This window comes from Leucoraja erinacea, chromosome 32 (genome assembly GCF_028641065.1).
Source record: "Leucoraja erinacea ecotype New England chromosome 32, Leri_hhj_1, whole genome shotgun sequence".
Lineage (NCBI taxonomy): Eukaryota > Metazoa > Chordata > Chondrichthyes > Rajiformes > Rajidae > Leucoraja > Leucoraja erinaceus.
Window position 1 is genome coordinate 26,521,294 of NC_073408.1, and position 21,051 is coordinate 26,542,344.

A 21,051-nucleotide genomic window follows, 5' to 3' on the forward strand; every position below is an offset into this window, starting at 1 on the left:
AGACATTTGTTCAGTGTTATTCAGAGCTCAGAGAGGTGTGACCCTTGACTTCATCCATCTTGAAGAGACTGAGTGAGGCACACCACTTCCTGGTTTTATAGTCCCTCCTCCTCCCTCCAGCAGGGGCAGCAGAGAGAATGGTGAATTTTTTTAAAACCTTAATATCTCTCTGATTTGTCATAGTTGGGAAAAATCCTCTGCTCCTTTAAGGCGGTGGGGGGCTCTGAGCGAGGTGGCCAAAAATGACGGCCGTAGGTGGCGGCGTTCTGTCGGAAATCGCAGCACAGTGGGCCAAAAGCGGTCAAGATCAGAGTTTTAGTAATATAGATTACTGATTTAGACGAGGGAATTGAATGCAACATCTCCAAGTTTGCACATGACACTAAGCTGGGGGGCAGTGTTATCTGTGAGGAGGATGCTAGGATGCTGCAAGGTGACTTGGATAGGCTGGGTGAGTGGGCAAATGCATGGCAGATCCAGTATAATGTGGATAAATGTGAGGTTATCCACTTTGGTGCAAAAACAGGAAAGTAGACTATTATCAGAATGGTGGCCGATTAGGAAAAGGGGAGATGCAACGAGACCTGGGTGTCATGAAATTGTCATTGAAAGTAGGCATGCAGGTGCAGCAGGCAGTGAAGAAAGCGAATGGTATGTTAGCATTCACAGCAAAAGGATTTGAGTATAGGAGCAGGGAGGTTCTACTACAGTTCTACAGCAGGGCTCGAAATTAACGGTTGCCCGGGTGCCATTGACCACTTAAAGTGCCGCTGGACCACTAAACACTGAGTAATTTTGCCCAGCTTGGCAACCAGATACTGGTTTGTACCGAAGATAGACACAAAAAACTGGAGTATTTCCGCGGGTCAGGCAGCATCTCTGGAGAAAAGGAACGCGACGTTTTGTGTCGGCGGTGACGGCTGTATTGTGTGGAAAAGATACTAGGTGCGGGGTGGGGAAGGGTCGCAGCGAATGACGGCCCCGAACAGCGGCATCATATCCTCCTCCTCCCGCACGCCGAGGCCGGGAGGAGGGAGGGAAGGGAAGGCCTCGGCGTGCGGGAGGGTTTGTATTGAAAGCGCGGGTTTGCAAGCAACGGCCCTTATCAGGGCGGGCGGGGAGCGGGAAGAGGAGGAGATGAAGCCGCTGCTGCCGCTGTTCGTGGCCGTCATTCGCTCCGACACTTCTGAAGCAGCTGCACCAAAGATACTATAGCTATAGGATCTTTAAGCTGCACTGCTCGGCCCCATTGGCTGGCAGAGGAGGGAGGCGGTGGCGAGGAGTTCCCAACGGCCAAGGCAGCGGGACGATGTTGTCCGAGGAGTGCTGAGTCTCCTTTCTCCCCACCTCGCCCCCCCTCCCCCACTCTCTCTCTTCGACACGCCCCCCCCCCCCCCCCCCCCCCTCCGCCCCCCTCCCCTCCTCCCCCCCCCACCCCCCCCCCCCCCCCCTTATCCTGGGACCCCTCCTCTACATCCCGCACTGATCCCCATTCCCGCCTCTATTCAGTCCTCACTGACATCCCCTGAGCTCCCCTCCCCATCTCCCCCCCCCCCCCCCCCCCCCCCAATCTATTCATCCTGCGCTGATCACCCTATCCACCTCGCATTGATTCTTTTGCCACCCCTCCTCCTCCCCCCATCCATCCTGCACTGGTTCCCCAATTCACCCTGTACTTACCCCTTTCCCATCCATCCTGCACTTCTCCTCCATCCATCCTGTACTGAATCCCCATCCATCCTGTACTAATTCACGCATCCATCCCGTACTGACCCACCCTCCATTTACCCTGCACCTCCCCCCATTCATCCTGAATGAATGAATGAATGAAAACTTTATTGTCATTAGTACACCTAGACACAGTGCCCCGAAATTTCGTTCATTTTACTCTGCAAAATCAGTAAAAGAGTTCCCGTCCATAAAAATGCCTCATCCATGGTTCAAAATAAATATATATTAAAAGTTTTTAAAAGTGACGATATTTACTGACCCCCGGTTTTTTTGATTGTTCAGTAATCTTATCCTGAACCTGGTTGTCCCGCTCTTCATGCTGCGGTACCTCCTAGAGTTAAGCAGTATGAACAGTCCAAATTGTGGGTGTGTGGGGGCTCTGATAATGCCCTTAGCTCTACTCAGACAGCGCTTGTACCCCATGTCCATGATGGAAGGAAGAGAAGTCCCAGTGATTTTTTCCGCTGTCCTCACCACTCTCTGAAGGCACTTCCAGTCCGCAGCTGTACAGCTGCCGCACCACGTGGAGATGCAGCTGGTCAGGACCGACTCAATTGTGCTTCTGTAGATCCTGTAGTGATCCCCCATTCATTCTGCACAGACCCTCTGATCCACACTGTACTGACCCCCCCATTCATCCTGTACTGATCCTCCCATTCAAGAAGAATGGGGGGAACAGTCTGAAGAAGGGTCTCGACCCGAAACGTTGCCTATTTCCTTCGCTCCATAGATGCTGCACCCGTTGAGTTTCTCCAGCACTTTTGTCTACCCCATCCATCCCGTACTGAACCCCCCCCAATTCAACATCACTGACATCCCCCGTGCTCTCCCCTCACAATTTTACCTACTCCAACCAACACGTACTAATTCACCTGCCTCAATCCATCCATTCTGCACCGACTGCCTTCTAACCCCGCCCCTCCCCCTGCCATCTATCCACCCCGCACTGATTCACACACACCCCCCTCCCTGACCCTATTGTCCTGGAAATGTCTTCAGAGCGAACATTGACTATGTTTGATAACGGAATGCAATCAAATGTGTTTTAATTCCCAATGTTATTATTTGTTTTAATCCATAAAGATGGATTAATTAAATTGTGAACACGTGAAACATTAAAACCGCAGTGTTCGATTGTCACTGCTACCGTTGACACGTTATTACAGAATTCATTTTAACGGCAAATCAATGCTCTTAATATGGAATATCAGTACTGTAGTTATTTAATGAGCAACATTCACAACTATACGTACGCATATATGTTACCATGGTCCAGGATTTATTGACACAGGTTGATCATACGCTGAATAATTCAACCACATTTTTGTTTGGAAGTGGAAAGAACTAATAGAAATTGTTTTAATTGCAATGTATAAAAAGAGTTGAGATACTGCCTTATAATTTTGCTGCATGTCATTGTGGGATATATCATGTCTTGATTGGTGAATGTTTAGTTTGTGACTTTATTTGAAGCAGAAATAATATGTTGTGGCGGCTCCTAAGGGTCGTCCCATTATACTGCCGAACCCCTCGGCACAGGAGTGGTGCAGTCCGGAGGCGGTCCTTAGCCGGAGGGTATAAAAGGCAGGGTTTGGGTGCCATCTTTTCCTGGTTTCGTCTTCCCCTGAACCGGGAGGAAATAAAGTAAAGTGCTTCTCAAACTTCGGACTACTTGCCTCATTTTGAGACCCACGCATTACAATGTGAATGCTTCATTGAGTATAATTCCGACTGGTAACTACGCACTTTGTCCGAGCACAGTATCACACGCGTCATGCAAGCCATCTTAAATGACCACCTAAACTGTCATTTGGCAACCTAAAAAGCTGCCGAGGTTGCCCGGCTGGCAACAGGGAAAAAATGTTAAGCGAGAACCCTGTACAGGGTCTTGGTGAGACCACACCTGGAGTATTGCGTACAGTTTTGGTCTCCTAATCTGAGGAAAGACATTCTTGCCATAGAGGGGGTACAGAGAAGGTTCGCCAGACTGATTCCTGGGATGTCAGGACTTTCATATGAAGAAAGACTGGATAGACTCGGCTTGTACTCGCTAGAATTTAGAAGATTGAGGGGGGAATCTCTGGAATTCTCTGCCACAGAAGGTAGTTGAGGCCAGTTCATTGGTTATATTTAAGAGGGAGTTTGATTTTGCCCTTGTGGCTAAAGGTATCAGGGGGTATGGAGAGAAGGCAGGTACAGGATACTGAGTTGGATGATCAGCCAGGATCATATTGAATGGCGGTGCAGGCTCGAAGGGCCGAATGGCCTACTCCTGCACCTATGTTCTATGTTTCTATAGGGCCACAAAACTTGAGAGGCCATCCCCCCACACCCAATGTCCATCCATATCCTAAACAGTGCTCCTTACATGCCTACCTTCAATGACTGGTGTACCATGACATGCAGCGAGACCTGGGTGTCATGGTACACCAGTCATTGAAAGTAGGCATGCAGGTGCAGCAGGCAGTGAAGAAAGCGAATGGTATGTTAGCTTTCATAGCAAAAGGATTTGAGTATAGGAGCAGGGAGGTTCTACTGCAGTTGTACAGGGTCTTGGTGAGACCACAACTGGAGTATTGCGTACAGTTTTGGTCTCCAAATCTGAGGAAGGACATTATTGCCATAGAGGGAGTGCAGAGACGGTTCACCAGACTGATTCCTGGGATGTCAGGACTGTCTTATGAAGAAAGACTGGATAGACTTGGTTTATACTCTCTAGAATTTAGGAGATTGAGAGGTGATCTTATAGAAACTTACAAAATTCTTAAGGGGTTGGACAGGCTAGATGCAGGAAGATTGTTCCCGATGTTAGGGAATTCCAGGACAAGGGGTCATAACTTAAGGATAAGGGGGAAATCCTTTAAAACCGAGATGAGAAGAACTTTTTTCACACAGAGAGTGGTGAATTTCTGGAACTCTCTGCCACGGAGGGTAATTGAGGCCAGTTCATTGGCTATATTTAAGAGGGAGTTAGATGTGGCCCTTGTGGCTAAGGGGATCAGGGGGTATGGAGAGAAGGCAGGTACGGGATACTGAGTTGGATGATCAGTCATGATCATATTGAATGGCGGTGCAGGCTCGAAGGGCCGAATGGCCTACTCCTGCACCTAATTTCTATGTTTCTATGTTACTGTAAGGAGGGGCTGCCCTAGAAAACATTTTGTATTGTATTGTAACATCACGCCCTGAAAAACATTATTTATTTACTTTTTTCTGTCTCACATTCTGTAAGAGTGCATGTTTATTCAATATCCCATTTTTTGGTAATGAATTCCCTGAAGATGAATTTCTGCTTCTGAGCAGTCGTAAAGCTGGGGTGACTATGTGTTTTAGAAGGGAATGGCCACAGGGACACTTGCACTGCAGGTCTATGGCCATGACTCTTTCTGCTGGCCACCTCCACGCTTACCCACTGCTTTTCTATCTGTCTAGTTCCCTCTTGTAAACCTGTGAGTTGCAGCCTGATTCTCCGGCTACTCATCCACACGGAGCAATGCACACTGGCCAGTTAACTTGTCAACAGCACTTGGGATGTGTGAGGAAACTCTGGGAAAGTGAACATGCAGACAATACCCAGTGTCAGGACTTCTTCTTTCATGTCCATCTTCCATGTTTCAAATGTTGACATCGCTGTCATCATCCGTCCCGAAAAGGACACAAGCTTCCGGTGACAATCAGTGGGAGCGATCACTTGATGTAATAGATGATGGTGGTAGCAGAATTAGCTCAGGATACTTCCAGTAACATGGATGCTTCTGTTATGGGGCCAGGAATGAACTTGAACTTCTGGAGTGCAAAATGCTGTGCTGCTGTAATGCAGATCTTGGTGTAATGCAGATTGGATGTCCCAATAATGTATTCTGCTCCTTCACTGTCATTCCATCTATAAATACTCCAAGGTTGGTGGTTTCTTGAGGGGGACGGTGAGAGCCAAACACATCCCATCACGGGTGCTTCTGCTGTATGGAGTGTGCCAGAGTGAAAATGCTGGGGATTCAATTGAACATAGAACAGTACAGCACAAGAATAGACCCATATTATCTGTGCTGAACAGATAGGGACCATTTAGATATTTCTATGGGTGCAGGTGTGAACCAGCAGTGGAACACTTCAAGAGAGAATGGGGGCTTGGGGGTGGTTGAGATGGTGAACAATTAGGTCTTGGTCCATATTCGTGTCTCTAATGAAATATTTGATGGGTAAATTACAAGGATCTGTGGATTAAATTAAATAGCACAAGCACAAAGGTGATCATTTCTGCATTACGTTAGTACCATGTGCCAGAAGGAACAGAAGAAAAAGAGGACGGATGAACATAAGGCTAAGGAGTGCAGAAGGGAGCGGTCTAGTTTATTGAGGGAAGTGACGATGACTTTGGGGTAGTTGGGATCAGTTGCATTGCCATGGAACTGGGACTTGTATCCTTGGGAGTTTTGATGGTGGCGAGGGGAAGGATTTAAACTAGTTTGGCACAGGGATGGGAACTTATTGTGGTTTCAAAGGGAGAATGGCAAACTGCATGTGGAATGTCGGGGTTTGATAAATTAGTCTGGAAAATAGAGGAATGATGAACTTAAAACTAGTTGAAAGGAGTGAGAACTTTGCAAGCCCTTAATTGTTTGTATTTATATATACGGTGAAGATAAATGTGTGGGTACAAGGTGGTCAGAAATGACAGGAGAATATGCCCAGGGTACAGGGTTGTGGCCAAGGTAGCAACGTACTATTACAGCTGCTGTTTTTGGGTTAAGCTGAGCAACAGAAAAGCAGCAATTACATATTTAGTAGTTCACTATTGATTCCCAAGTTATTTGTTATGGGATATTGGACACAAAGTGTTGGAGTAACTTAGCAAGTCTGGAAGAAGGGTCCAGACTCAAAATGTCACCTATCTTTTTTCTCCTGAGACGCTGCCTGACCCGCTGAGTTATTTCAGCATTTTGTGACCAGCAGTTATTTGTTTCTACAATAAGAAATGGGATGATCCTGGATTTAGCACTGTGGAAAAACTCTAGAAGAGCATTCTCAAAAACCACTTGAGAAATTGTAACACTTTAGCAAGTCTTGCTGCAGCTCCACACCGACAAGACTAAGTAGTTGGTGGTGGATATTAGGGGGAGAGGAACACCCCTGTCCCCTGTCTCCGCATCAATGGTGTGGATGTGCAGTTTACCAGGGAGTACAATTAACTTGGAGTGTACCTGGACAGTAAACTGGACTGGTCCAGGAATGCTGAGGTCCTGTACACGGAAGGACAGAGCCTGCTGTACTTTTTGAGAAGGCTCCACTGCTTCAACATCTGCAATAAGATACTGCAGATGTTCTACCAATCGGTAATAGCCAGTGCTATCTTCTACGCTGCCATGTGCTAGGTCAGCAGGGTGAAGGCTGCAGACACCAATAGGATTAACAAACTCATCAGGAAGGCTGGCTCCGTCCTGGGGGCCAAATTGGATTCAAGGATGGTCTTGGTGGGGAGGATGCTCCTCAAACTGCAGAGCATCTTGGACAATGCAGCTTCCCCCCTCCATGACACTGGTCAACCTGAGGAGTACCTTCAGCAACAGACTGTTCTACTAAAATACAGGACAAAATACCATAGGTGATCCTTCTTCCCTGTGGCTAGCAAACATTACAACTCCTCCCCCTTCTGTCATGGGGTAGACTGAGACTGACTCCCCTACCCCCACCACCCCATCCCCGAATCTTTGAACTCCCCCAAGCCGTTCCACTGGTCACTTTAATTTCATGTTTCATGTATTTTGTGTTTTTATGATTGTGGGCAGATCAATTTCCCTCCTGGGATAAATAAAGTTCTATCGTATTGTATGGGTTTGTCTGGTCTCTGACTGATCAAATTGAAAGAATGGTATTCAGGAAAGCACGGAAAAGCTGGAGGGTGTGCATTGATGGCGCCGAAGGTCAAAAGCTTCAAATTCTCAGGAATAAATATCACCAGCAATTTGGCCTGGATCAACCACATCGAAGTGATGGCTGAGAAGGCACACCAAGGCTTCTACTGCCATAGAAGGCTTAGGAAGTTTGGCATGTCTCTCACAATCCTCACCAACTTCTACAGATGCGCTGTGGAAAGTATTTTATTGGGATGCATCACAGCATGGTTTGGGAACAGCTCCATCCAAGACCACAAGAACTCGTAGAGAATTGTGGACGTAGCCCAGACACATCACACAACCCTTCCATTGACTCCATCTACACTTCATTGGCCTTGGCAAGGCCACCAGCATAATCAAGGATCAGCCTATACCCGGTCACTCCCTCTTCTCCCATTGGGCAAGAGGTACAGAAGTTTGAAAACACATACTTCCAGATTCAGGGATGGTTTCCCAGCTGTTATCAGGGACTGAACCATTCTCTCACCAGCTGGAGTGTGGTCCTGACCTTCCATCTACCTTATTGGAGACTTTTGAACTATCTTTTATTGGACTTTATCTTGCACTAAATGGTGTACCCTTCATCCTGTATCTTACACTGGACAGCTCGATTGTAATCATGCATAGTCTTTGTTCTGAAGAAGGGTCCCGACCTGAAATTTCACCTGTCCATTCCCTCCACAGATGCTGTCTGACCTGCTGAATTTCCCCAGCACTTTGTTTTGCTCAAGATTCTCATGTCTCCAGCAATTGAAAGCACATGCATGGGATTTGGGGAGAGGAGTCATGAGGGGAATGGGTGGAGGACAGTGGTGTGTTTGTAAAGGTGCAAGGAAAACAACCGCGCCACAGACCAGAACGCACCCCGGTAGGCCCGACTCGTCCCACAGGCCTAGGGGACTGTGGAGAAGCCGGGCGGCGAGGCATGTCTGGGCCGATGGAGCCTCAGCGGCGGCGGCGATGGGAGCCTCGGCAGGAGCTTTGGCGGCGGTGGGGCCTCGCGATCAGCGGTCGATGAGCAAGGGGGGGGGGGAGGGGAAGACAATGGGGACCCAGCGTGGGGGGACCACCATGAAGAACAATGGAAGACCCGGCGTGGGGGGGACAGCTGTGAAGAACAATGGAGGGGAGGGCACTCCAGTTTTAGAATCCACTGCCCAGGGGATAAACCTTTGTTTGTTTGATCGTTAGTTTTGGTTAAGGGGCTGTGCACGTGGCAGCCAGTCAACCATTGCTTGTCTTTTTCTTTTTTTCACTTTTAAGTTAATTTTAATTTCAGGTTTTATGTATCTTCTGTGTTATGACTGTTGGCAGACCAATTTCCCTCCGGGGATGAATAAAGTTCTATCGTATCATATCGTAGGGCAATGACTAATCTCAATTTCTCAGCATCCATCCTTACTAATCTCTCGGACCCCAGTATTTAAATGGTCTTGTAGTCTTGTGATTTTAATGTTGCTATCCCTAAAATGTGTGCCTTCAGTTTCCTCAGTCCAAACTCTAAAATTCACAACCTAACTTGTCTGCTGAGTCCCAAAGTTAGACGGTAACCAACCCGCTACTGCTCCATGTAGCAATGTTACAAAATTTTGAGATTTTAAAAATCAAGTCTGCAATTTATCCCATCAGATAAAGCATAACAATAAGTTTAATTTGACACCAAATTCACTTTCATATCTCAAGTATTAAAAAAGTTATGGCCATTTTCATACTCGGAAATTAGCATCTTGTTCCCTATTGATTTTCAATGGACATTACAAAAAAGCTGTGATCTTGGATAATCAAAGGCTCATTTCTTAAGGAAAGATTAACATTTTTAAATAGCCTAAGTGTCCAAAGATTATTCACAAATAATTCACAATATAACATGATTTTTATATCTAATTTACATTAATTTATAGGCCAAATGGAAGGAATTTAGTGTTCAATTGCTGTAAATAAATGCCCATTTAAATCGGCTTTCTAGTGGGTTCATGTGAACGCGCTGGTTTAGAATGTTGACAGCGCGCTGGATTAGTGCCCTCAAATGCCGAGAAAAATACTGCGGGATATAAAAAGCCCAAAATGAACTACTCGCTATAGATAACTTGATATATAGGGCCATATATATGCCCCATTTAATGTAAAAATAAGGTACATACCTTTAATTGTTTGCTTTATAAAACCCTGGGGCTGCGAGATGTTGCGGAATCAGAGAGTAATTTTAAACTATTATAACTATATTATCGAGGCCTATAAAACTAATAATACCTTTTGCGACCGGGTCTTGCAGCGATTTTTCGTTAATGATTTACTAGGCTGAACATCTGCGATTAGTACAGCCTAGTAAAAATCGCGTTTTAAACCCGCCCCCTCCAAACAGCGCCAAAATCGCGGACCTGGCTGTGGGCAGATTCCCAATGGCGATTCAGGTAGGTTTTGTAACATACCTACTCCATGTACTCAACAGCTATCTTTAGTAGTTTGTCTTGCACACATGAGGGGCGGCAGTTGCAGAGCTGCTGCCTCACAGCACCAGAGACCTGGGTTCGATTCTGATCTTGGGTGTTTTTGTGTGGAGTTTGCATGTTCTCCCTTTAACTGCATGGGTTTCCTCCGTATGCTCCAGTTCACTCCCACTTCCCAATGACGTGGGTATGTGGATTAATCGATCTTTGTAAATTGCCCCTGGTGAATGGGTGAGCATGTACACGGTAGGACAAAGGTTCTGTTTCCATGCTGTATCTCTTAAACAAAATATTAAATCAAGGGTCTGGTAATTGAAGGCTTTATGTTTGTAGATGGCTTCCTAGGGACTACTTGAATATTTGGTTGGAGGATATCAACAATGGTATTGCACTTGTGCTGGGCAGGAGATGGTCAGAGTGGAGTTTGTGGTACCTATGAATGCATAGCTCCCTCTGCAGTTACCATTGTCTTTTTAATGAAATCTCTGTTCTCATTTTCAGGTACATCTCCAGGTATCACTGGTGTCTGGAAAATTTTACTTGATCCCATGCATGCAGGTGGTCCATTTCGTGTCACGGCAGAACAGAAGATTGCTGCAGCTGTGGACATAATTACTTTAGAAGATGTGTATTTTGGAGATGTGTGGCTGTGTGGCGGACAAAGTAATATGGAATTGACAGTGTTACAGGTAATTTTCCTTTTGTGAATTCCATATGCTGTTTTCAGGAAAATCAGGGAGAATGCAGCATCAAGCTGAGAGTTTTAGGTGTGGAGTATTTCCACTATCCATAGAGAACATTGCATGATCTTGACCACTGTGAAGACGTGTTAAAGATTTTGTTGATTGAGGGCCCCAAAATATTCTCATTGCTGAGCATGTTTTTGCTGTCGGTCAGCCACCCACTGTTAGAATAGATGTGATTTTTGATGGGGGGCAGTGTTAGGTGTGAGGAGGATGCTAGGAGACTGCAAGGTGACTTGGATAGGCTGGGTGAGTGGGCAAATGTTTGGCAGATGCAATTTAATGTGGATAAATGTGAGGTTATCCATTTTGGTGGCAAAAACGGGAAAGCAGATTATTATCTAAACGGTGGCCGATTGGGAAAGGGGGAGATGCAGCGAGACCTGGGTGTCATGGTACACCAGTCATTGAAGGTAGGCATGCAGGTGCAGCAGGCAGTAAAGAAAGCGAATGGCATGTTGGCTTTCATAGCAAGAGGATTTGAGTATAGGAGCAGGGAGGTTCTACTGCAGTTGTATAGGGTCTTGGTGAGACCACACCTGGAGTATTGCGTACAGTTTTGGTCTCCAAATCTGAGGAAGGACATTATTGCCATAGAGGGAGTGCAGAGACGGTTCACTAGACTGATCCCTGGGATGTCAGGACTGTCTTATGAAGAAAGACTGGATAGACTTGGTTTATACTCTCTAGAGTTTAGGAGATTGAGAGGGGATCTTATAGAAACTTACAAAATTCTTAAGGGGTTGGACAGGCTAGATGCAGGAAGATTGTTTCCGATGTTGGGGAAGTCCAGGACAAGGGGTCACAGCTTAAGGATAAGGGGGAAATCCTTTAAAACCGAGATGAGGAGAACTTTTTTCACACAGAGAGTGGTGAATCTCTGGAACTCTCTGCCACAGAGGGTAGTTGAGGCCAGTTCATTGGCTATATTTAAGAGGGAGTTAGATGTGGCCCTTGTGGCCAAGGGGATCAGAGGGTATGGAGAAAAGGCAGGTACGGGATACTGAGTTGGATGATCAGCCATGATCATATTAAATGGCGGTGCAGGCTCGAAGGGCCGAATGGCCTACTCCTGCACCTAATTTCTATGTTTCTATGATTAGGAAACTAACTTTATGGTAGCATTACGCTGACTCAGCCTGAAGTCTGGCTCTTTATATCTGGTCAAGCCCAAATGACTATAATTGTGGAATTCTGAAATAAAACAGAAAATGCTGTACCATTCACTGACTGAAGGCATGTCAAATATACCAGAAACAAGAACTGTGGGTGCTAGAATCTGGAGCAACCAACAATCTGCTGCAGAAACTCTGCAGGTCGAGCGGCATCTGGGTGGAACCTTAACCCGAGCTAGTGTGAGGTGTTGAGGGAAATTGGGAGGATGAATGGAAGGGGAAAGTTTACAGTTAATAGCAAGACCCTTAACAGCATTGATGTGCAGAGGGAAATTGGAGTCCAGGTTCATAGCTCACTGAAGGTGGCAGTACGTGGATAGGGTGGAAAAGAAGGCGTAATGATATACTTGCCTTCATTGCTAAAGGGCCTGTCCCACTTGGGTGACCTAAGCTGCGGGTTTAGACGAGTTTGCCCTGGACTCAAACTCACAGCAAGGTCGACACGAGGTCCAAGGAGGTCGTATGAGGTGGCTGGAACTTTCCGAAGATGCTCTCCAAAAGGATCTCGATACTATGGTTGAGTGGTCACAACAATGGGGCATGCAGTTCAACCCTATCAAATGTGAAACCATGCGTGTCACCAGAAAGAGAAATCCAGGCAAAACATCTTACAATATACTTGGTGCCACCCTTGAAGAATCCAAACAAACCAAGTAACTTGGCATCAAATTGCAGAATGATCTGCGTTGGAATGGTCAGACTCATCATGCAACGGTGAAAGCAACAGGTGTCCTAAACTTTCTGAGGCGCAACTTTCATCATTGTTCAACTTCTGTCAAGGAGAAGCTATACTTCACCCTCGTTAGACCTCATTTGGACTACGCAGTTGCAGCATGAGACCCATACACAAATAAAAACATTTCTTCCATCGAACGTGTCCAAAGACAGGCAGCTCGATTTGTCACTAACACCTATGAGAGAGAAGTGAGTGTCACCAAACTTCTGAATTCTCTGGGGTGGAACCCTCTCCAAGACAGACGTGAAGCTCACCGTTTGACCTGTTTTTACAAAATGTTAAATGGTCAACGCGACATAGACTACAAGACCTACACCAAACCCAAACCAATTAGGAGCAGACGAGGGCATTCGATCCAATTTGTGATCCCAGCTACAAAGACAGATGTGTACAGCAACTAAATTTAAAGTAGCTCTTTCTTCCCAATAACCCTTTCTGGCTTAAGCCCTCCCTTCACCACGTCCAGTTTAAATTCCATTTGGAATATTTTGGAGGACCAAGAAACCAAGAAGGTAGTACATATAAATAAGGAAGTGCAGTTGCCAGTTTACTAAAAAGAAAGACGCATAGTGCTGTAGTAACTCAGCAGGTTAGGTGGCATCTCTGGAGAAAATAGATGTGCCTGGACTCGTGTTCAGACTGATTGTATTAGGAAGAGTGGGGGAAAAAACTGGAGTGAAGAAAAAAACAAAACCGTGGCCGGCAACAGATAGCCTCGGGTAAGGAAGTTGCCTGATAAATTCCATCTCCCACCAGAAAGGTCTCAAGACTGCCCATTTCTGCCTTGAACAAAAAGCAAACAAAATTTCCTCTATGATAGATATAGATATGCCATTTATTGTCACTATACATGTACAGTGAAACTGAAAGCTGCTCGTACTCAGTGCATACATACAATTTTACACAAAAAACAAGAAACAGAAAAACAAAACAGAAGGGAGATGGGGGGGGGGGGGAATAGGTGCACAAATTCTACGGCGCTACATACATATATACATATATACAGATGGAAGTCCGTGTTGGGCGGTGTAGTCAGTGCATGTGTGGATTTGAATTTATGGTAGATATAATTCTCGGGAAGCAGCTATTCCTGAGTCTGTTTGTCCTGGATTTGATGCACCTATAGCGCCTTCCAGAGGGCAGCAGGTCGAACAGTCCAAACGCAGGATGGGAGCTGTCTTTGGTGATCTTCTTTGCCCTGCTAAGGCAGCGGGAGGTGTAGATGTCCATCAGGGAGGGGAGAGGGCAACCAATGATCCTCTGCGCTGTCCTGGTTACCCGCTGAAGCCTCTCCCTGTCTGCCATGGTGCAGCTGCCATACCATGCTGTAATGCAGTATGTCAGCAGGCTCTCGATGGACGAGCGGTAGAAGGTCAACAGCAGGTTAGAGTCCAGGTTGTGCTTCCTGAGGACCCTCAGGAAGTGCAGCCGCTGCTGACTTGATGACCGCTGTCGTGTTGTCCCGTCCAGGAGATGTCAGCCCGATATGGGACGCCGAGAAACCGGAAGGTGTTGACCCTCTCCACTTTTTAATGTGGGGGGGGGACTAAGTCGGTGCTGTGCCTCTGAAGTCGACAATGAGCTCTTTTGTTTTCCTGGTGTTCAGAGCCGTAGGTTGTCAACTTCAGGACTTCCTCTCTGTAGGCTGCCTCGTCTCTTTGAAATAAGTCCGACCACAGTAGTGTCGTCAGCAAATTTGACGATGCGGTTGTTGTTGTGGGCCGGACTACAGTCGTAGGTGTAGAGACAGTATAAGAGGGGGCTTAGCACACAGCCCTGTGGGGAACCGGTACTCAACCTGCGAGTGGAGGAGAGGTGGGGGCCAAGTCTCACAGTCTGGGGCCGGTTTGTGAGGAAATCCTTAATCCAGGCACATGTGACAGTGGGGAGGCCGAGAGTGACCAGTTTACCAATGAGGATGTCCGGGATGATTGTGTTAAAGGCTGAACTAAAATCCACAAAGAGCACTATGAACACTATCCTCCAGCCGCAGAACCTGTGCTTGCCCTCAACAACTCTTTCGACTACTTTTACTTTCTCCAAGTTACTTTCTCCAGGTGTAGTCATGGGCCCCAACTATTTCTGCCTTTTTGTTGGTTACGTCGAATGGTCCTTGTTCCAGGCGTACACTAGCTCTATCCTCAAACTCTTTCTCCGCTATATTGACATCTGCATCGTGACTACCTCCTGCACCTGTACAAAACTCATGTACTTTATTAACTTTATTACTAACTTCCACCCTGCCCTCTAATTCACCTAGAGTATCTTTGACATCTCCCCTTTCTCGATCTCTCTGTCTCTATCACAGGAAACAGACTATCTACTGACTGTCAGTTATCTGGACTAAACATTTTCCCACCCTGCCTTGTGCAAAGATGCTACTCCCCTCTCTCAATTCCTCTGTCGCTGCTGCACCTGCTCCCAAGCGGAGGTTTTCCATAGGACATCTGAGATGTCTTCATTCTTTAATGAATGTGGTTTCCCTCCTCCTATCACAGATGGGTCGCTCACATGCATTCTCTCTGTGTCCCGGGGTTTTTCCCTTGCTCCCTCTCCCCCTCTCCCCAGATGCACCAAGGACTGATTTTGTAAATACACTCCTAAAGCTTACCCCCCTGGTCTAGTTCAGTAAAACACTGACTCGAGCACTAGAACAACTAATCTTTATTTGTAGAACGAACAGCAAATTCCCCTTTACGATACCTAAACCACCACGGGTTCGATCCTTGTCTCTGCCTGGCCAAGCCCTTCAGCCTCGTGCAAGCAGACACTGCCCAAAAGGGCACGCAGTCACAAGCGCCCTTGCAGAAGATCAACACCGATCTAAAATGGGGCTACCTTTTATAGGTCCTTGAGGGGCCAAACTACATAGGGGTGGTTCCCCAAACAATCCAATTATACATATCAATTACACCAATACATTATTGACAGTTCCCCAACCCAATTACAGAGAGTCTGAAACAATGTTTCTTACAGAAGCTTCTAGTCAACTGAATAATGCAACATTTACCCTGGAACACAAAACAATTCTGCCAGGGCTTAACACTTTGGCCAATCAACAAACAGCAGGGTAACTGTCTTGCAAGGTACACAAAAAAGCTGGAGAAACTCAGCGGGTGCAGCAGCATCTATGGAGCGAAGGAAAAAGGCAACGTTTCGGGCCCAGACCCTTCTTCAGTCTGGAGATGTGTGTCGGCCCGAAACATTGCCTTTTTCCTTCACTCCATAGATGCTGCTGCACCCGCTGAGTTTCTCCAGCTTTTTAGTGTACCTTCGATTTTCCAGCATCTGCAGTTCCTTCTTAAACACTAACTGTCTTGCAACATTATTTACAATTCCTTTGCAGCAATCCAATCAAACTCATGCATTTACAATACCTTGGAGTTCCTCTGCAAGATTCTTATAATACTAACAATTACAAAGATACTTAGTCCTTCCTTATCTAAGGTTCTGATCTGGGACCTAGACTTCCCGGCACCAGCTAGCAGCCTTTGTCTTATACAGAAATGGCTAAAAGGCCTTATGAATGCATGAATCTGCTTTATTTTGGCTCTATTTTGACAAAGATTTACAATTTCCCCTGGTTCTCTTTCACCCATCAGCCTCCACATCCCACACATCCTCTGACATTTCCATAACATGCAACGTGATCCCACCACTAATCACATTATCCCATCTTTATTCCTTTCCGCCTTCTGCAGAGACTGCTCCCTCCGCAACTCCTTGGTTCACTCATCGCTTCCCACTGAAACCCCCCCTCTCCAGGTACCTTCTCCTGCAACCTCAGGAAATGTAACACCTGCCTTTATACCTCCTCTCTCACCTCCATCCAAGGACCCCAGCAGTCTTTGTAGGTGAGATAGACATTAACATGCACCTTCTCTATCCTTATCTACTGCAACCGGTGTTCCTGATGTGGCCTCCTGCACGTTGGTGAGACCAAGCATAGATTCGTCGACTATTTCACTGAACACTTGCGGCCGGTCCACCAATGACTACAGAATCTCCCGGTTGCCAACCACCTTAACTCCCCTTCTGATCCCCATGCTGACCTATCCTGGCCTGCCACCCAGGTCTTTGATAAGTCCTACATTGTGGGATGGTCCGGAAGGTTTGATCCAGGGTGAGCTCGCCAATTGGATCCAAATTTGTCTTGATGGCAGGAGACAGGATGGTTTTGCAATTGGAGGCATGTCACCAGTTGAGTGGTGATTATGGAGAATATAAAATCATGAAGATTATAAAATCATGAGGTGCATAGATAATGTGGATGGTCACAGTCTTTTCTCAAGGGTAGATAAGTCTAAAACTAGCGCGTTTAAGCTTAAGCTGAGAGGGGAAACATTTTAAAGGGACGCGAGGTTATTTTTTCCACAAATGGTGGTGGATGTATGGAACGAATTGGCAGATGCACATTGATCTGGAATGATAGCTGGGCTGGCACAGTAGTCCGCTGTAAGACACTGCCATCAAGGCCGTTGAGGTGGTCGTTGATGAAGAGTGATTGAATAAATTGGACATGTACTTTCCAGCATTTTGAAGGGTGCAAATATATTTCACTGAAACCTAGCAAATTACAAGACTTGTCAGGCTAGATGTGGGAGAATGTTGCCCCTGGCTGAATGGTCTCGGTGCAGTGACAGTCACAGGTTAGGGCTTTTTAGACAGTGATGGGAAATATTTCATGGCAGAATTCTCAGTCATTAAAATTATTCAAAATGCAGATCTGTTGGTAAGCAGGGTGTGGAGTACTAGAGAATTGTGTTCAGGATGAAGCTCCACCGTGATCTCGACAAAGACTGAACAGCCTATGTTTATGCAGCGCTGATTTAGTTCAATAATATCCTTCCATGAAGGAAATAAGTTACCCATTTTCAAGTTTCAGACGACAACGCTATTCGTGTGGTGAACGTTATGTGTAGTTGGGTTAGATACCCCACAGCGATTCTCCAACACCTCCTCGAGAGATAGTTCCGTGTTCCACTGTAACTGAATGAATTACACTTTTCCAAAACCAGTTCTACACTATGCTGAAAATGTGGTCATTGCAACACTGTCTTTCAGATTATGAATGCAAGTGAAGAGCTGTCTCTGGCTTCCAATTTTCCGTACATTCGTCTGTTCCAAGCGGGATTAAATGAGTCGGCTGAAGAACTAATTGATCTGAAAAGCATTGCAGTGCAGTGGTCAGCTCCCACCGCAGGTAACAGCAGATTTCCCAGGGCAGGACACATGCATATCCTCCACCGAGTTGCACTAAACCGATTTCCAATAGGTTTGCTTTCATTAAAATACATATAACAAATAGAAAGGGTAAAGAAAGGATTTCACAATGGTGTTACCAGGACTGGAGGGTCTGAGTTGTAAGGAGCGATTTGGATGGACTAGGACTGTTTTCATAAGTTATATGAGCAGAATTAGGCTATTTGGCCCATCACATCTACACCGCCATTCAATATGATATGATAGAACTTTATTTATCCCAGGAGGGAAATTGATCTGCCAACAGTCAGAAAGCACAAAATAGATGAAACATGAAATTAAAGTGATGAATGGAAAGGATTGAGGATGTGCAAAGATTGTGATTGGGAAGGGGGGGGGGGGGGGGGGGGGGGGGGGCGGTGGTCAGTCTACCACACACAACAAAAGGGGAGGAGTTGTATAGTTTGATAACCACAGTGAAGGATCTACTGTGGCGTTCTGTACTGCATTTTAGTAGAACAGTCTGTTGCTGAAGGTGCTCCTCAGGTTGACCAGTGTGTCATGGAGGGGGTGAGCTGTATTGTCCAGGATGCTCTGCAGTTTGAGCAGCATCCTCCCCTCCAGACCCCCCCCCCCCCATGAATCATGGCTCATCTATCTTTTCCTTGTGACCCCATTCTCCTACATAACCCCTGACACCTGTACTGTTCCCTGGAGCGCAGGAGGGTGAGAGCTTAAAGAGGTATATAAAATGGGCATAGATAATGTGGATGTTCACAGTCATTTTCCCAGAGTAGGGGAGTCTTAAACTAGAGCACAGAGTTAAAGTGAGAGAGGAAAGATATAAAAGGGACCCAAGGCACTTTTTCCCAAAAAGAGATGGTACAAACTGCCAGAATAAGCTGTTGTCGCAGTAACAATTACAATGTTTAAAAGACAGTCAGACAGCTACAGGGATAGAATAGGTTTAAAGCAATATAGACCAAACACAGGCAAATGGGATTAGCTTGGTTAGAAGTCTTCGATGGCCTGGGCAAGTTGGGCCAAAGGGCCCGTTTCCATGCTGTTGACTCTCGAACTCTATGATTCTAAATGGGCAAAATTGAAAAGCTGTTATTAATAGAAACCTTGTTGTTAACGATTGGAATGAAGATAGGAGAGAGGGAGTCATCTCTGCAGGAAAGACGTGAAATTACTTTAGGTGGAGCTTCTAAGCAGCAAGGAGAAGAAAATGAGTTGCCTTCCGGCATTTAAACAGTGGTGATGATGCATGACATGGGATCACAGGGAATACAAATCTCATGGGCTCTGTAATCTGTGCATGGACTGGGCAAAGGGAATCAGCTGCAACAGTCAGAGGGAACACTTGTTTGGAATCTTTAAAGTGCAGTGTCAGAGAAATTCAAGGTGAAACGTAAGTGCCTTAAAAACAAAGGAAACAAGTGATTCCTGACATTTCACAAGTACATTGTTAATGATGTACCTCCTCAATGTCAATTGTGGTTCAAAATAGCAAAGAATAGTTTAAAAGTTGGTGAGTCAGGTAGACAGGGTAGTGAAGAAGGGTTTGACATGTTTTCATTGGGAAGGGTATTGAGTACAGATGTTGGGACATCATGATGCAGTTGTACAGGTCATTGGTGAGGCCAATTGGATTAAAAATTACCTTGGAGGAAGGAGTCAAAGGTAGTTGTGGAGGGTTGTATTTCTGATTGGAGGCCTGTGACCAAGGAAGTACTGCAGGGGCCAGTGCTGGCTCCACTGTTGTTTCTGGTTGACAATTTAGTTAATGTCGTTAATAAATTTGCAGATGACATGCAAAATTGGTGGTATAGGTAGATAACAGTGTGAAAGGATATTTAAGTTTAGAATAAGATGGAGATCCATTGGGAGGATGGTCCATGGAATGGCAAATGGAATTTAACTCTTGACAAGTGTGAGGTGTGCACATTGGTATGTCAAACCTGGACAGCACTTGCACAGTAAATGGACATCATGATGCATCTAGAGAGTATTCTGAGGGATAGATTATACAGGTATTTGGATGGGCAAGGGCTGATTAGGGATAGTCAGCATGGTTTTGTATATGGGAGGTCGTGTCTCATAGGTTCAAGGTGAAGGGGAAAAGATTTAATAGGAATTTGAGGTGTAACTTTTTCACACAAATGGTGGTGGGTGTATGGAACAAGCTGCCAGAATAGTTAATTGAGGCTGTGACTATCCCAACGTTTAAGAAATAGTTAGACAGGCACATGGATAGGACAAGTTTGGAGGGATATGGACCAAGCGCAGACAGGAGGGACCAGTTGGGCCAAATGGCCTGATTCCACACTGTGTCACTCTATGACGATGACTATCTGTATGTCTTTTATCCCAGGAATGAGTAGGTTAACCCATGACGAGCGTTAGATGACACTCGGCCTGTACTCGCTGGAGTTTAGAAGAATAAGGGGGGGCTTCATTGAAACATACAGAGTAGTGAAAGGCTTGGATAGAGTCGATGTGCAGAGGATGTTTCCACGAGTGGGAGAGTCTAGCCTCAGAATTAAAGGACGTTCTTTTAGGAGAGAGATGAGGAGGAATTTCTTTTGTCGGGAGAGGGTGGCAAATCTGGAATTTTTGCCACAGAAGGCTGTGGAGGCCAGGTCAGTGGATATATTTAAGGCAGAGATAGATAGATTCTTGATTAGTACGGGTGTTAGAGGTTTTGGGGAGAAGGCAGGTGAATGGGATTAGGAAGGAGAGATAGATCAGCCATGATTGAATGGCGGAGTAGACTTAATGGTCTAATTTTGCCCCTATTACATGATCTTATGATCTTTGAATGACTCTGGTCGTGCAGTTCTGGTCGCCTATCTATAGGAAAGATGTACACAGAAGATAGGCACAAAATGGTGGAGTAACTCAGCAGGGGAGGCAGCATCTCTAGATAGAAGGAATGGGTGACACTTTGGTCAGATAAGGACCCTTCTTCAGACTGAGAATCAGGCGGGAGAGAGACACGCAGATATGGAAGGGTAAGGTGTGAATCCGGGAGATCAAAGGGGACATAGATCAAGGAAAATGTAGAATAGATTATTGTTAGCTAGGGGAAGGTGATAACGAGGCATGTCAAGATAAAAT

General features: G+C 45.9%; 1 protein-coding gene across 1 annotated transcript in view; it reads left to right on the forward strand.

The window, feature by feature from the left end:
• The window catches only part of siae (sialic acid acetylesterase), a 78,034-nt gene that overhangs the window by 22,482 nt on the left and 34,501 nt on the right, over nucleotides 1–21,051 (forward strand). Inside the window, exons 3-4 of the mRNA XM_055660943.1 lie at nucleotides 10,574–10,761; nucleotides 17,791–17,929. Coding sequence (XP_055516918.1) covers nucleotides 10,574–10,761; nucleotides 17,791–17,929 — 327 coding nt within the window. The remainder of the gene's footprint in view (nucleotides 1–10,573; nucleotides 10,762–17,790; nucleotides 17,930–21,051) is intronic.